We start from the raw sequence: 17,533 nt of genomic DNA on the forward strand, positions 1-17,533 counted from the left end.
CTGCCCACCAGCTCTCAATTTTTTTTTTCTGGTATATAAGTCAAGTTGGCTAGCTACCCATATCACTCTTAGGTACACCTTAAACTATTAGCTAAAGTCATGGATATCTGATGTTAATGCACCCTGACTGCCACCTCCAGCCCTGCTGCTCATTATAGTAATTACATTCTCATAGCTTCTGTTAATTCGTGTCTCCCTAGGAATCTGATATTCTGGAAATTTATCATACCCATCAACACTAGACATCCCAGTTCTATGCCAACACTGCCTACTCAGTCCTGGGCTACAGAGGCTACCTATAGACCTATAGATCAGATCACAACTGAGTTTCTCAAGAATGATAATGTTCCTCTCTATAGTCTCTTCTATTCTATTCTCCTTGACATAAACATAGTCAGATGGTAGGTTCTCTGGCCTCATATAACATCCTACATTTATAGTCTAATATCATAACATTATCATCTCTCCAAGTCTTTGACTTTTCCTTGATTCTCCACCAAGGCAATTTTAGCATTTCTGCTTCATATACTATAAGCCACCATTTCATCCAACTTCAAGAATTCAGTTCAGTAGCATATTAAGACAAGTTCCAGATGTCCTTGTCAAGATGTTAAGCTCCCAGTTTAACAACCCATGTCAACATACATTTTCCCTTTCCAGCCACACATACTAACTTTTTTAGATGCTCTCCATGTTCTCCCCTTGTTCCAGGTCCTGTATCCTTTCAGTGTGCACAATACTTGTCACAGCATGTACTTATTATTTCTACTATGCCTTGCAAAGGGTTGTAGTCTGAACCTTATTTTAAGTCTGGTGAAGAGATGACATATTATGAGAACAAGGATTACTTAAGAGACACTTGCTTCAGGTGGGGTTTTGGGTGGACTATCAAGGCAAGTTGATGATAATTGCCTCTAACAAGGTTAAAGGACCTGCTTCTGCCAGCCTAGAGAGTGAAGAAAAATCTGGCATTCAAAATACACCAGAAGAGGTTCATCCACACAAATGTCCCCACCCCAGGTCATGGATACCACTCTTTCCATTAGAGATCTCTCATTTCAAAATAGGAGACCTGTCAAGGCTCAGTATTCAGCAGTGTAGCTATCGTTACCATTAAACCTTGAGTTTGAGTTTCCATAGTGTTTGTGCTTTTCAAACACTGAGATGCATTTTTCTGATGCTCACAGTGTACCCTGAGTTTGTAGTTGCTTATTTTTTTCTCGAGTCAGTCTAAAGACTTTATCAAAAAGCAGTCAAGTCCACCTTCAACAGATTTCAGAATTTAAAAAAAGAAAAGAAAAGTTTTATCAGGTAATTCCACTAGTGCAACTGTTGTCTAGGTGGGGAGAGAGATTCCTGGTGCTTCCTATTCCACCATCTTCCCAGAATCCTCTCCAAATTCTAAATTGTTATTTTTTATTAACGGAGAAATATAAAATAAAATTATTTCAATATCAGAATAATTTTAAAAAGAAAAGAAACCATGAACTTCAGTCTTTATTATTGCCACTGTCTCTATGCCAAGTGCTACCTATCACTTATACAGATGTTTCGCCTTCACTGGCTCCTCAAGCCAGTCTACCACTGGAGATAGTCTTAGTAACTGTGATGTTACACTGGAGTCATCACCACCACCAATAGTGTCCCTATTGCTGCATTGCCTTGAGTGATTCAGACCTGATTCCCATCCTGACAGGCTCCTTTCTAGGGTCACTTCAGGTAACAATTGACTTAGCCTGAATTCCCCATAAAAGAGACCTAGGATGAGAGCTTGCATGTAGGATGATTTTAGTGAAGTAATTGCAAACAGGAGTAGGGAAGTAGGAAGAGCAGAACAGGAAATGAAGAAAAGGCAATATAAAATGTGTTATTAGTTCACCACTGCTGCTGTTATTAGTTGGCAACTGGAGTGTGATCCCTTTAGTAACCCTCTGACGAGGGACCTCAGAAATGCCAATCTGAAGAACAAAAGAGAAAAGTATTTAACCACTGTCTCCCATCCTCCTTGTTCAAGAGTTGCCCCATGTGGTATTAGCTACCTCACACATCCAGGGCAGTTTACGTGTGAGAATGGCTAAGTGGGTTCTTGCACATGTTTCACATAGCTGAGGCAGCAGCAAAGCCCTGCACCAAAAGGAATGGAACTAATTGCTGGAGTAAAATGTTAGGCTTAGATAATAACAGATGGGCCAGAAGAACTTTCTAATGCACAATAGGTAAGTGCTCTAATAAAGCAATGTTAAAATACTACGGAAATTTAAGTGCGGAAAAAGCAGATGATCCTTTGGTTTTGAAGCATGACTTCAAAAGCATGGCTCTTTGGGGTGCCTGGGTGGCTTAGTCGGTTAAGTATCCAACTTTGGCTCAGGTCATGATCTCACGGTCCGTGGGTTTGAGCCCCGAGTCAGGCTCTGTACTGACAGTTCAGAGCCTGAAGTCTGGCTTGGCTTCTGTGTCTTCCTCTCTCTCTGCCCTCCCCTGTTTTAGCTCTGTCTCTCTCTCTCAAAACTACATAAGCATTAAAAAAAAAAAAAAAAAGCATGGCTCTCCCATGACTGGAGAACTGAAGGCTTAAAGTAATTGCTTTACCATTTGTATCCTTTCTTCTTCCTATTAAATATCAGCTTAATTATATTCATTATCTTCTGCCCTGAAAATCTAATGTTTTAAAAAGAGGAAAAAGAGGACAAAAAATTTAAAGCTTTTTCTGTGGCAAAATATTTTTAATGTAAAAAACAATGCAGGGGAGGAGCCGAGATGGCAGAACAGCACGCATGGAAGTTTTTTGTGTCTTGCATCCATGAAATACAGCCAGACCAACACTAAACCATCCTACACACCTAGAAAACTGATTGGCGAATTAACACAACAATCCGCACAAACTGCACCACAGAATTCAGCAGGTACGTGGCGCAGGGAGATGAACTTGGGGAGAGAGAAGGTGGCTGCAGGCAGGGAGCCACCTTTGCAGGCAGAGAGGACAGAGACTGGGGCAGGGGAGAATATGGGAAAAGCACCCCTCCCCAAAAACAGCTGGAGAGAAAGTGGAAAATTGGAAACAGCCTCAGGGACTAAACTAAAAAAGGAGAAAGGAGAAAGGAGAGTGTTTAAATTCCATTAAGACTGTAAACAAGGGGAGTGCAAAGGCAGCAACTCCGCAGCTTGATACCTGGTGGTGCTCTGGTGGGAAGAGAGAATACACAGGGACAGAGTGGGGTCTGGGAGGTTCTCGAGCCACATGGGGAAAAGCGGTTCCACTGCTGGAAGGACATTTGGTAGAGACTGTTGAAGCCACCTGGTTCCAGCGGACCCCAGAAAAAGGTCACATTTGCTGGTGCCGGAACAAGGTCCTTACGAGTGAAGCCTGGTGCCAGATGTGTGCTGTGATTTTCCATAATCCCTGAAAACCTGCTGCTACACTATCTCGTGAAATTTTTCTGCAGCAGGTTGGCACTTGGCTGCAGTCTCAGGGGACCGGCAGCAGCAGGGTCCAGCAGGCATTCCTGGGTGCAGTTGGCATTCAGCCACTGCTCGGTGAGACCCTCCAGCAGAAGGGCGGAAGGGGTAAAAGCCACAGTCCTTCAGAAGCAAGGGGCTGGGGAAAACAGCCACATCTGAGACAAAACTTGGGAGAGAGGTACTGCCTGGGGCTTGGTCACAGACAGTGAAAAGGCGGGGAGTGGACGAAAGCTGAAGACAGAGGACGGGTGCGCAATTGCTGATCGGAGAGAACAGAGTTCCGATACTAGAGACTGGGTAGCTGGGTGATGCCATTTTCACCGCTCTTGCACATGCACATAAACACGTATGAGTGCCGCAACAATCCACCCAAGTAGGCTAGCAGCGCCATTTATTGGAGAACGGAGCCGTTACACTGAGCCCTGCCCAACTGGGCCAACCTCGTTCTTGAAGAACACAAGTCTCACCGCCTACTTGGTTTATGGACTATAAAGGGCTACATAGTCTGAATTCTAGGGGAAAACAAAGTAATTTCAATACTATTTCAATCTGCTAGCAGGTCTATCCAATTTTCTTTTTTTGTTCTCTTCTACACTATTCTTTCTCTGAATACAGAAAGAAAAAAAATTCATTTTTATTTTCAATTTTTATTAAAAATATTTTTGTTTAATTTTTTTTTACTGTATTTTTTACTTTTGGGTAATTTTTTTCAAATTCTATCTTACTTCCATCATTCTATTTTAGTCTACTTCAGTGTATTCACCTTTTCAAATTATCAAATGATTGACTTGTTTTCTTTTTTCTCTTTTTTTCTTTTTCTTGAATGCAGAAAGTGAAAAACTTCATTTTTACTTTCAATTTCTATTAAAAATATTTTTCTTTAATTGTTTACTATTTTTTTGCTTTTATGTAAATTTTTTAAAATTCTATTTTACTTCCATCATTTTATTTTAGTCTACTACAGTGTATTCACTTTTTAAATTTTCAAACAATTTCATTTTTTTAAATTTTTTTCTTTATTGTTTCTTTTCTTTTTCTGGAATACAGAAAGAGAAAAATTCATTCTTATTTTTAATTTTTATTAAAAGTATTTTTCTTTACTTATTTTCCTACTATATTCTTTACTTTTGTGTAAATTTTTTCAAATCCTCCTTTACTCCCATCATCTCATTTTAGTCTACTTCAGTGTATTCATTTTTTCAAACTCTCAATTTTCCCCCCCCCCCCTTTTTTTTCTCTAATCTGTCAAACCACTTTCAACACCCAGACCAAAACACACCTAGGATCTACCATCATTTATTAGATTTTGTGTCTTTGTGTGTGTGTGTGTATTTTTAAGTTTTTAATTTTAATATTTTAAAATTTTTAATATTATTTAAAATTTTAATTTTCTATCTCATTAATATCTTTTCTCCCTTCAAAATGACAAAACGAAGGAATTCACCCCAAAAGAAAGAGCACAAAGAAACAACAGCCAGGAATTTAATTAACACAGATACAATCAGGATGTCTGAACCACAATTTAGAATCACGATAATAAGAATACTAGCTGGAGTCAAAAATAGATTAGAAAACCTTTCTGTAGAGATAAAATAAGTAAAAAATGGTCAGAATGAAATTAACAATGCTATAACTGAGCTGCAATCATGGATGGATGCAGCGGCGGCAAGGATGGATGAGGCAGAACACAGAATCAGTGATATAGAGGACAAACTTACAGAGAATAATGAAGCAGAAAAAAAGAGGAAGATTAAGGCAAAAGAGCATGATGTAAGAATTAGAGAAATCAGTGACTCATTAAAAAGGAACAATATCAGAATCATAGGGCCCCCAGAAGAGGAAGAGAGAGAAATAGGGGTAGAAGGGTTATGTGAGCAAGTCATAGGGGAAAACGTTCCTAACCTGGGAAAAGACACAGACATCAAATACTAGGATGCACAGAGGACTCCCATTAGATTCAACAAAAACTGACCATCAACAAGGCATATCATAGTCAAATTCACAAAATTCTCAGGAAAGGAGAGACTCATGAATGCAGCAAGGGAAAAAAGTCCTTAACCTACAAGGGAAGACACATCAGGTTTGCAGCACACCTATCCACAGAAACATGGCAGACCACAAAGGAATGGCAGGATATATTCAGTGTGCTGAATCAGAAAAATATGCAGCCAAGAGTTCCTTATCCAGCAAGGCTATCGTTCAAAATAGAAGGAGAGATAAAAAAGTTTCCCAGAAAAACAAAAATTAAAGGAGTCTGTGGCCACTAAACCAGCCCTACAAGACATTTTAAGGGGGACTCTGAGGGGAGAAAGGGTGGGAAAAAAGTATGTGTACATATGTATGTATGTCTATATATCAAAAGCAACAAATATTAGAAGGGACCAGAGAACACCACCAGAAACTCCAATTCTACAAACATCATAATGGCAATAAATTCATATCTTTCAGTACTCAATCTAAACATCATGGAATCAATGCTCCAATCAAAAGACACAGGGTAACAGAATGGAAAAGAAAACAAGATCCATCTATATGCTGTTTATAAGAAACCCACTTTAGACCTAAAGACACCTTCAGATTGAAAATAAGGGGATGGAGAACCATCTATCATGCTAATCGTCAATAAAAGAAGGCCGGAGTAGCCATACTTATATCAGACAATCTAGACTTTAAAATAAAGACTGATCCAGATATGCAGAAGGGCATTATATCACAATCAAGGGGTCTATCCACCAAGAAGACCTAACAATTGTAAACATTTATGCACCAAATGTGGCAGCATCCAAATATATACATCAATTAGTCACAAACATAAAGAAACTCACCGATAGTAATAACATAATAGTAGGAGACTTCAACACCCCACTCACAGTAATGGACAGATCATCTAATCAAAAAATCAACAAGGAAACAATGGCTTTGAATGACACACTGGACCAGATGGACTTAACAGATATATTAAAAACATTTCATCCTAAAGCAGCAGAATATACATTGTTCTCCAGTGCACATGAAACATTCTCCAGAATAGACTATATACTGGGACAAAAATCAGCCCTAAGTAAGTACAAAAAGATCAAGATCATACCGTGCATATTTTCAGACCACAATGCTATGAAACTCGAAATCAAGCACAAGAAAAAATGTGGAAAGGTAACAAATACTTGGAGACTAAAGAACATCCTACTGAAGAATGAATGGGCCAACCAAGAAGTTAAAGAGGAAATTAAAAAGTATATGGAAGTCAATGAACATGACAACACCATAACCCAAACCCCCTGGGACGCAGCAAAGGTGGTCATAAGAGGAAAGTATATAGCAATCTAGGCCTTCCTAAAGAAGGAAGAAAGATCTCAGATACACAACCTAACCTTATGCCTTAAGGAGCTGGAAAAAGAACAGCAAATAAAACCCAAAACCAGCAGAAGGCAAGAAATAATAAAGATTAGAGCAGAAATTAATGCTATCGAAACCAAAAAAACAGTAGAACAGATTAATGAAACCAGAAGCTGGTTCTTTGAAAGAATTAAAAAAAATTGATAAACCACTAGCCAGTCTGATCAAAAAGAAAAAGGAAAAGCCCAAATAAATAAAATCAAGAACAAAAGAGAGATCACAACCAACGCAGCAGAAATCAAAACAATAATAAGAGAATAGTATGACCAATTATATGCCAATAAAATGGGCAATCTGGAAGAAATGGACAAATTCCCAGAAACATATGCACTACCAAAACTGAAACAGAAAGAAATAGAAAATTTGAACAGACCCAAAACCAGTAAGGAAATTGAATTAGTAATTAAAAATCTTCCAAAAAACAAGAGTCCAGGGCCAGATGGCTTTCCAGGGGAATTCTATCAAACATTTAAGAGTTAACATCTATTCTCTTGAAGCTGTTCCAAAAAATAGAAACGGAAGGAAAACTTCCAAACTCTTTCTCTGAAGCCAGCATTACCTCGATTCCAAAACCAGACAGAGACCCCACTAAAAAGGAGAACTATATACCAATTTCCCTGATGAACATGGATGCAAAAATCCTCAACAAGATATTAGCCAACCGGCTCCAACAATACATTAAAAAAATTATTCGCCACAACCAAGTGGGATTTATACCTGGGATACAGGGCTGGTTCAATATCTGCAAAACAATTAACGTGATTCATCACATCAATAAAAGAAAGGGCAATAACCATATGATCCTCTCAATAGATGCAGAGAAAGCATTTGACAAAATAAAGCATCCTTTCTTGATAAAAACCCTCAACAAAGTAGGAATAGAAAGAGCATACCTCGAGATCATAAAAGCCATATATGAACGACCCAACACTAATATCATCCTCAATGGGGAAAAACTGAGAGCTTTCCCCTAAGGTTAGGAACAAGACAGGGATGTCTACTCTCGCCACTGTTATTCAACATAGTATTAGCCTCCAATCAGACAACACAAAGAAATAAAAGGCATCCAAATCGGCCAGGAGGTCAAACATTCAAACTTCGCAGATGACATGATACTCTATATGGAAAACCCAAAGGATTCCACCAAAAAACTGCTAGAACTGATTCATGAATTCAGCAAAGTTGCAGGATATAAAATCAATGCACAGAAATCGGTTGCATTCCTATACACCAACAATGAAGCGACAGAAAGAGAAATCAAGGAATCGATCCGATTTACAGATGCATCAAAAACCATAAAATACCTGGGAATAAACTAACTAAAGAGGTAAAAGATCTACACACTGAGAAGTATAGAAAGAAAGAAAGAAATTGAAGACACAAAACAATGGAAAAAGATTCCATATTCCTGGATAGGAAGAACAAATATTGTTAAAATGTCGATAATACCCAAAGCAATCTACACATTCAATGCAATCCCTATCAAAATAACACCAGCATTCTTCACAAAGCTAGAACAAACAATCCTAAAATTTCTATGGAACCAGAAAAGACCCCGAATAGCCAAAGCAATCTTGAAAAACAAAACCAAAGTAGGAGGCATCACGATCCCAGACTTCAAGCTATACTACAAAGCTGTAATCATCAAGACAGTATGGTACTGGCACAAGAACAGATACTCAGATCAATGGCACAGAATCAAGAACCCAGAAATGGACCCACAAACGTATGGCCAACTAATCTTTGACAAAGCAGGAAAGAATATCCAATGGAATGAAGACACTCTCTTCAGCAAGTGGTGCTGGGAAAACTGGACAGTGACATGCAGAAGAATGAACCTGGACCCCTTTCTTGCACCATACACAAAAATAAACTCAAAGTGGTTGAAAGACCTCAATGTAAGACAGGAAGCCATCAAAATCCTCGAGAAGAAAGCAGGCAAAAACTTCTTTGATCTTGGCCGCAGCAACTTCTTACTCAACATGTCTCCAGAGGCAAGGGAAACAAAAGCAAAAATGAACTACTGGGACCTCATCAAAATAAAAAGTTTCTGCACAGCAAAGGAAACAATCAGCAAAACTAAAAGGCAACCAACAGAATGGTAGAAGATATTTTCAAATGACATATCAGATAAAGGGTTAGTATCCAAAATCTATAGACAACTTATCAAACTCAACACCCCAAAAAACAAATAATCCAGTGAAGAAATGGGCAAAAGACATGAATAGACACTTCTCCAAAGAAGACATCCAGATGACCAACCGACACATGAAAAAATGCTCAACATCACTCATCATCAGGGAAATACAAATCAAAACCACATTTAGATACCACTTTATACCTGTCAGAATGGCTAACATTAACAACTCAGGCAACAACAGATGTTGACGAGGATGCAGAGAAAGAGGATCTCTTTTGCATTGTTGGTGGGAATGCAAGCCGGTGCAGCCACTCTGGAAAACAGTATGGACATTCCTCAAAAAACAAAAATAGAACTACCCTACGACCCAGCAATTGCACTATTAGGCATTTATCCACGGGATACAGGTGTGCTGTTTTGAAGGGACACATGCACCCCCATGTTTATAGCAGCACTATCAACAATAGCCAAAGTATGGAAAGAGCCCAAATGTCCATCGATGTATGAATGGATAAAGAAGAGGTGGTATATATATGCAATGGAGTATTACTTGGCAATCAAAAAGAATGAAATCTTGCCATTTGCAACTATGTGGATGGAACTGGAGGGTATTATGCTAAGTGAAATTAGTCAAAGACAAAAATCACATGACTTCACTCATGTGAGGACTTTAAGAGACGAAACAGATGAACATAAGGTAAGGGAGACAAACGTAATATAAAAATAGGGAGGGGAGAAAACAGAAGAGACTCATAAATACGAAGAACAAACTGAGGGTTATGGGAGAGATTGTGGGAGGGGGGATGGGCTAAATGGGTAATGGGCATTAAGGAATCTACTCCTGAAATCATTGTTGCACTATATGCTAACTAATTTGGATGTAAATTTAAAAAAATAAAACAAGTTAAAAAAAAAAAAAAAGAACAGCCATCAAATCATAAGAGGTTGACATAGCAGTCAGCCAAGACTTTAGGACATTAAATACATGTCTTTCTTTAATCAAACAAAACAGGATTGCGTTGCTTTTTAAAACCAAATTGTAAGGTGATCCAAAAGTAGAAAAAGCAGATCATTTGCATTAAGTGGCCAAAATTAGACAACTAAAAATTAGATCTCTTTGTGGACTAATTCATAGACTGTATGAAATTTTTTTTTCAATTTTAAAATATGTTAGTATGTTTTGAAAGCTGCTATTTGGGTATAACCAGTAGAAACATTTTTCTTATAAATAAATATAATGTAATTAAGAAAATGCAGTTGGTGGCTAAAAATACAATGTATTCATTAGTCCTTCCTATCTGTGGGGCATATGTTCCCAAAACTCCCAGTGAATGACTGAAACCATGGATAGTACCAAACCCTATGTATACTATGTTTTTTACTCTATACACATGCCTAAAACTGGGATAAATAACAATAAAACCAGCATGAATTTCTTTTTGCTTCTTTACAATTTCACAGATAGAAGATTCATTCTTACTATAGATCTCAGCAGCCTCAGCATGTGATTTTTTCTTTCCCTATTTAGTTGAGAATTTTCAACTATTCACTTCAGGAAAGCACTTTCTGGTGTTTCTTTGGCATCTCTGAATTGCCAGTATCACCACTCTTGAGGTTTGAGACCATTATTAAGTAAAATAAGGGCTACCTGACCACAAGCACTGCCATACTGTGACAGCTGATCTGATAACCCAGATTGCTAAGTGACTAATGGCTGGGTAGTGCATATACAGTGTGGATACATTGCATAAAGGGATGATTCTCATCCTAGACAGGACAGTGTGCGATTTCATCAGGATACTCAAAATTTCATGCAATTTAAAACTTATGAATTGTTTCTTTCTGGAACTTTCCATTTAATATATTTGGACAACAGTTGACTGCAGATAACTGAAACCACTGAAATCAAAACTGCATATAGGGGGTGGAGGGATTACTGTATTTCCCCCTGGACTGTGACTTACACTTTACTGGAGCTGTGAAAAAGCATGAGAAAACACCTGAACAAATGCATGCAATGTGTAATCTATTTAGGTGGTGAGAAGAGAAAATCTGATACCATAGTAAACAATTCAGAACATAGCAAGGAAATGGACTTATACATATATTAAATAAAAGAAAGATTATTCTGTTATGGTCCTGAAGTTGAAAAGCAAATTTCAAACAGTGATTACAAACACCATTCTCAAATGCTAAGTTTCTATAGGGTGCATTACTAATGGACAAAGTTTCCAAAATTCTGTGGTTGAACTATATGTTCCTTTCAAAAGAAAATGTTTATATAAGTGCTCTTGCTTGCTTAGTATTGGAAGAAGGAAAATATTTCCTACCTGGACAAAAGAAAGCTAGGAGATATTTTAAAGACACCTAAACAGAAAAGAAGAGGATACATAGCAGGTTTCAGAAAGTTCACAAACCACAATACTCAAATTCAATATTTTACATGGCTATGATTATATCTAAAATATCTGTACTTTACTTTCCCCCCATATTATAAACAGTTATACTTTATATCTGAACCTGTGATTCAGAATGACAGATTCACTTCTCAAATCAGGACACACTAAATGTATCTTTTTTGCAGGGGGCAGGGTATAGTTTTATGTGTGTTTATAAAACTGCTTCAGGTAATTTATAGGTAAGGCACTGCAGACTATTTAAAAATTTTTAAAAATGTTTATTTATTTTTTTAGAGAGAGAGAGAGGGAGAGAGCAAGCGAGTGCTTGAGCAGGGGAGGGGCAGAGAAATGGAGACACGGAATCTGAAGCAGGCTCCACACTCCAAGCTGTCAGCACAGAGCCCGACGCAGGGGGGCTCAAACTCAAACTGTGAGATCATGACCTGGCCAACGTTGGACGCTTAAATGACTGAGCCACCCAGGCACCCCACAAATATGCCTTTTGAATATAAAACTGGCATATTGTTGTCATATCAAATTAGTTGCTGCTGTTGATTTTAAAAATATTTTCTGAATTTATCTAGGATGCCTAACACTGACACCAGCATATGTAGTTATGAAGACACTTAACAGCCTTTTGTAAAAGTCAGCATTCATCTTACACCAGCTCTTTTCAGATAGAAAACATACTTAATAAATGAAAAAAAAATTAGTTAATAAGCCACATTTAACTAGCACTAGTGACTGTTCAATGAAACAATACACAGTAGAAGTTAACTCCATTTAATTTACAGCTTATTTTATAACTGTATTTTATTAAGGTATAATTCACAATAGTAAAATCACGTATCTTAAATATACAGCTTGGGGAATGTTGACAAATATATGCAGCTATATAACTGTCAGCCAGATCAATATACAAATCATTTCAACTGCCCCCCTCTCAAATTTCCTCATGTTCCTTTTACAGCCAGTTTGAATCCCCTGACCTCACCCAGAGAAAACAGTCGTTCTGAGATCCATCACTACAGCTTAGTTTTGCCTATAATTGGCCATCATATAATTAGTTATACAGAATGTTCTGTCTGGTTTATTTTGCTCAATGTAATGCTTTAGAGATTCAGGTAAGGTTATTACATGTATCAGTAGTCCACTCTTTTTTATAAGTAGTACTCCATTGTCTGACTAGATCACAGTTTGTATATCCATTCTCCTATAGATACAAACTTGATTGTTTATGTTTTGTGCCATGAATAAAACTGTCATAAACATTCATTTCTCTTCAGTATGTACCTAAGCATGAAAGTACTGAAAAACAGAGTGTGTATTTAACTTTCGAAATTTCCAGTTTTCCAAAGTGATTGTACCATATATTACATTCCTATCCATAGTGTATGAAAGTTCCAGGCACTCCACATTCTCATTATTGCTCAGTCTTTTTTAGTGTTAGCCATTTAACCAGTGTGTATATTTTGTAACTTTAGTCATTTAGTGGTATCTTGTGGTTTTAATTTGCATTTCCTTGATGATAAGTGATGTTGAGAGCGTTTCTATATATACTTATTGGCCTTTTGTATATTTTTTCTGTGAAGTGTCTGTGACGGCTCCTTAACTGGCTTCTCCTTTTATTACAGGTTTGTAGGAGTTCTTTATATATTCTGAGTAAGAGTCTTTTGTCAGATATGGGTATTTTGAATATTTTATTCCAATCTGTGTCTTGCTTCTTTACTTTCTTAATGGAAGCTTTTGAGGAACAGAAAGTTTTGATTTTGATGAAGTCCAATTTCTCTTTAAGTTAGTGCTTTGTGTGTCCTAATTGAAAACAAATGTTTCTCTACTCCAGATTATGAAGATTTTCTCCTAGAACCTTTTTCATTTCACCAGTCACATATAAGTTAATTTTTATGTAGATTAAGTAGAGTCAAGGTTTTGTTTTCATGCTTTTTTCAGTTATCCCAATACAATTTGTTGAAAAGATATCCTTTCCCTTTTTAAATACATTGGCACCTTTGTTAAAAAATCAACTGACTGTATATTGTTTCCTTTCTGGTTTCTGTTACTTTGATATATTTGTCTAAATCTATGCCAATGTCACACTGTCTTCATTGTTGAAGTTTAATAGTAAGTCTTGAAGTCAAGTCATGTAAGTCCTCAAACTCTGTTCTTTTTCAAAATTGTTTGGCTATTTGAGGTCCTTCACATTTCCACATACAATTTTAATGTTTGTCAATTTAGACCCCAAAAAAGCCTTCTGGGATTTTTAACTGGGATTGTATTAAATCTATGGATCAACTTGGGGAAACAAATTAGGCAGCTTCTTTTCTCCTGTATAAACAAGTCAATAGGTAGGCAGTCCAGATATGGTATGTTACTCTACTGCATTGTTTATAATCCAGGCTCCTCTGTCCTGCTGCTCAGCTCTCCCTGGATTGTCTCCTCATTGATACAATACAGCTAGTGTGTCACCTCAGGTTCCAATTATGCAATTCAGGAAAAAGGAAAGGGGAGGGCAAAGGACAAAAAGTGTATGACAGCTGAATCTTTCATCTTCAAGTCATCTTTCCTTAAATCCCCACCTAATACTGTGTACTTATATCACATTAACCTGAGCTGCTTTATTATGCCATTTCTGTCTTCAAAGGAATCTGGAAAAATGTTTTTGAGCAATGCCCCTAAAAATTCAAGTTCTGTTAGTAAAAAAGAAGAGAATAAAGTATATTGTTGTGTATTCTGTACAATAAAAATTCTTCTGCAAGGCTACTAACCTCTGAGTTAAGAATGCTAGTGGAGAAACAGGTTTAGTGGAGAAGTTCACAGATGATCTGCTAGATGGCTTCAAACTCTGAGCTATATTATAGCACAAAATTGGAAAATTCTAGACCAGGAATGTTTAATGCTCACAAAATAAAGCAAAAACATTTTCACATCTGGTTTAACAGCATACATAAGTAAGTGTCATCTGTTTGTAAACAAAAGTAGAATCAGTTGCCCAAATTCAAGGCTACTTCATTCCATTTCCTTCTACAGACTAAAAATAGCCTCCAAGACAGGAAAAACAGCTGGTTAAATACATATGTATCTTAATGATGCCTTAACAAACGTGGATCTCCTTCTCAACTGAAATAGGTCATTGTTTTCAACCCACTTGAAGAATGCAGAAGATTCTGAGTAAAGAATTATTGTACATTACATGGAATTAAAACATGTGCAGATAAGATGTTCCAGTCTCAGGCTGACTGAAGTTTAGGGAAGTGGGAAGAGAAATAATGATTTTGGCTGACAGAGTTGGAGACATTTGGGTTGAGGGTGGTAAGGCAGACAGTAGAACTCATTGACATGGTCGCTTCTGGACTTAATGACTCTGAGGAACATTTTAACTTACTAGATAAACTCATCTACAAACCTTCAATTTTCTTGTTAACTCATATACAACTTGCCACAGAGACACTGTATTTTCACTGACTTCTATGAAAATATTTGCTGTTGAAATGTGCTGGTGGTACCATGATTAAAAGAGATTATACTTATTATTGGTTTACCTTAAAAGATACAGAGAAGAAATGATTGATATGATCATCTACTATACTCCTATACATCAGATTTCTCCATAAGCCACAGCTCTGATTCTGGTTGTTTCCATTCTTCTCCAAGCAGTGTGTTAAAATTGAAAGGCTTAAAGTATTCCAGACAATGGCTAAACAGAAAGAAAAAGAAGGTGGGAACTGAAATGAATTATGCATTTGTGAAACAGCTGTCCTCAAGGGCTATTTGTCACATTTGTGACAGAACAACATTCTATTTTAAAAAATACCAAAGGTAAGATGTTTTCTATGTGTACAACTTTCTCATTCTTTCTATGAAACATTCAGCTCAGAAATTCACATCTCAAAGCACTCTCAATTCTGCAGAAGCTCCCTCATGGCTGAGGGGAGAAATAAAAATCAACCCTCAAAACCTGACTCATTCCATCTAGCCTTAACAAATATTATACTCTTACAGATATTTTTATATTCAAAGTGTTATATACTTTATATGCCACATAGATAATTGTTTTTAAAGCTTCAGCTCAATAGATTATAGAGAATAGACGATTTTGTCAAAGCAAGGGCAGTTAATGTAAAAGAGATTTAATCCTAGTTCTCTCCTTTCTGGGAAAACCATTTAAACTATTGTGGCTTAATGAGGAGAGAAAGGCTTCACTAACAAGTTACAGTGGATCTCAGCTGTGTAGGAAATCACTCTGCCCTGGCTCCACCTTGGCCAATAGTATAATCATACTTTAATCTAGGGTAAAACTCCAATAACTTGTAAACGAGGAGCCTGAATACAGGAAGGCATTAGCTAGCTGGCGAAGAACCAGAGAAACAAGCCATCTTGATATGAGGGCCTTGAGTGAGTTGCATCTGGATTCCTGTCCCATTCTGCCCCCCTGGCCAGGCTGAACCTGGTTTAGAGTCACATGGTCAATGTAGGAAACTTCCAGTTACAAAATGAATAAATCACGGGGATAAAAAGTGCAGCCTTGGGAATCTAGTCAATATAGCCTAGTGAATATACTGTAATAGCATTTGTTGTATGGAGACTGATGGCAGCTACACTTATGAGCGTAGCATAATGTACAGACTTATCGAATCACTATGTTGTACACCTGAAACTAATGTAACAGTGTGTCTCAACTATACTTCAATTTTTTAAATTTTAAAAATTAAAAAAAAAAAGAGGTTAGGGAAACAGTGAAGGATAAGATAAAGGGTCAGGACTGGGACAAATGCAAAGGGAAAAGGGAAAAGTGTGTCAGGCAGAATAAAGGCAATTGGCTAGAAAAGATAAAGGTGAAGTGAGTAAAGAGCGTGACAGGAAGGTGAAAGCTAAAGGGAGAGGAATGGCAGTATAGCACTTTCTAAAGGTAAAAAGGCAGGAAAGTCAGTCTACCATGGTACAAAGCCCACCAGGATATCTATTAGGCTATTCTAAACATGCAATCACACCAGACTATCTTGGCCACACTAGGTATGCCCAGAAAGATACAGAGTAGGAATCTCAGTTTGCCCCAGGACAGCATGTGCCTTTCCTTCCTAAGGGAGCAGTGTTTACAGCAGTCCATGAAGCATTTATGAAGCTGGGCAGCAATCATATTCTCCTTACGTGACAGGTTCAGGTGCAAAGAGGTAAGACTCAAAATGAGAAAATGTAGGCAATACCTTAGCTTACATGCCTGCTGCCCCACAGGAGCCAAAATCTCTTGTAATAATAACTTCATAGGCATAGTTTCTTACATCCCCACAGGGAACGAGACTGTTTAGGGGAAATCCCAAAGTCATGCTGCCCCTATCAGGTATTCATAGTTTATTTGTAATTCCTCTCAGATCAGAATCAATTTACCAATTAAGGGTCATTACTATGACAAGCAATGTTGCCTAAAAATATATCTGACATTTTTATCATCATGAGGTTACCAGGGGAAGAGAGCTAGAGAGTTGACTGAAGATCACATTCTTAAACAGCAAGGGAAAAGATTTATTAACCCCTCACTCACATCAGGAAACATAGATGCCTCTGGCCATTTAGCTCTGAAAGGGATCATAAATGAATTTGCAACCATATTTTTATACTAGCCATTGCAATACTCACTAAGCAACATTTTTCTCATGCCGCTATGGAAATGTAAGTGCTCTACTGACAGCAGTAAGAGAGACAATGTCTGCCCAAAGTCAGTCTGTCAAGTATTTACTGGGGACCGTCACTGGACATAAGACTCTACTAGGTATTTGTACATGTGTCTTCTTGGAATGAAAAATGTTACTACTGTTCTACCACAAATGAGATTCCAAAAAACTCAAAATTGGAATGTATCTTCATTTATTTTCTACTTACAAATCAGGTTTTTGTCCTTGTTGCAGTTCATGCTGAGGTACAGGGTAAAGAGCTTCATAATTTCTTTTATCTTTTGACCCATGAATTGCAAATGAATTGAATTTTGTCACCTTTGGTGGAAAATAACTCCAAGGAAGATAAGCTTTGCCTTCCCATTTTGTCTCTTCTCTGGACACTCTGAATGATAGAGCAAGCTCCTGCTATAGAAACATGTGAAACACAAAAGGTAAATTTAGATGTTTTTTAAAAAAAATTTTTTTTAATG

The 17,533-nt window shown here is 37.4% G+C and overlaps 1 protein-coding gene across 3 annotated transcripts in view; it reads right to left on the bottom strand.

Annotated features, from left to right (window-relative positions):
* CB1H4orf33 (chromosome B1 C4orf33 homolog) overlaps positions 1-17,533 on the bottom strand; it is a 131,145-nt gene that overhangs the window by 95,523 nt on the left and 18,089 nt on the right. The window contains exons 5-6 of one of the 3 annotated variants that reach the window (XR_007151773.1): positions 17,269-17,468; positions 14,934-15,088 (exon numbers count right to left, since the gene is read on the bottom strand). Coding sequence is in view for 2 of the 3 variants with exons in the window: in XM_047857186.1 (XP_047713142.1) it covers positions 14,983-15,088; positions 17,269-17,468 (306 nt within the window). In the remaining variant the exon portion in view is untranslated. Of the gene's footprint in view, positions 1-12,181; positions 15,089-17,268; positions 17,469-17,533 lie in introns of those variants that run through there. The other 2 variants (XM_047857187.1, XM_047857186.1) reach the window with 2 other exon arrangements.

This window comes from Prionailurus viverrinus, chromosome B1 (genome assembly GCF_022837055.1).
Source record: "Prionailurus viverrinus isolate Anna chromosome B1, UM_Priviv_1.0, whole genome shotgun sequence".
NCBI classification, from domain to species: domain Eukaryota; kingdom Metazoa; phylum Chordata; class Mammalia; order Carnivora; family Felidae; genus Prionailurus; species Prionailurus viverrinus.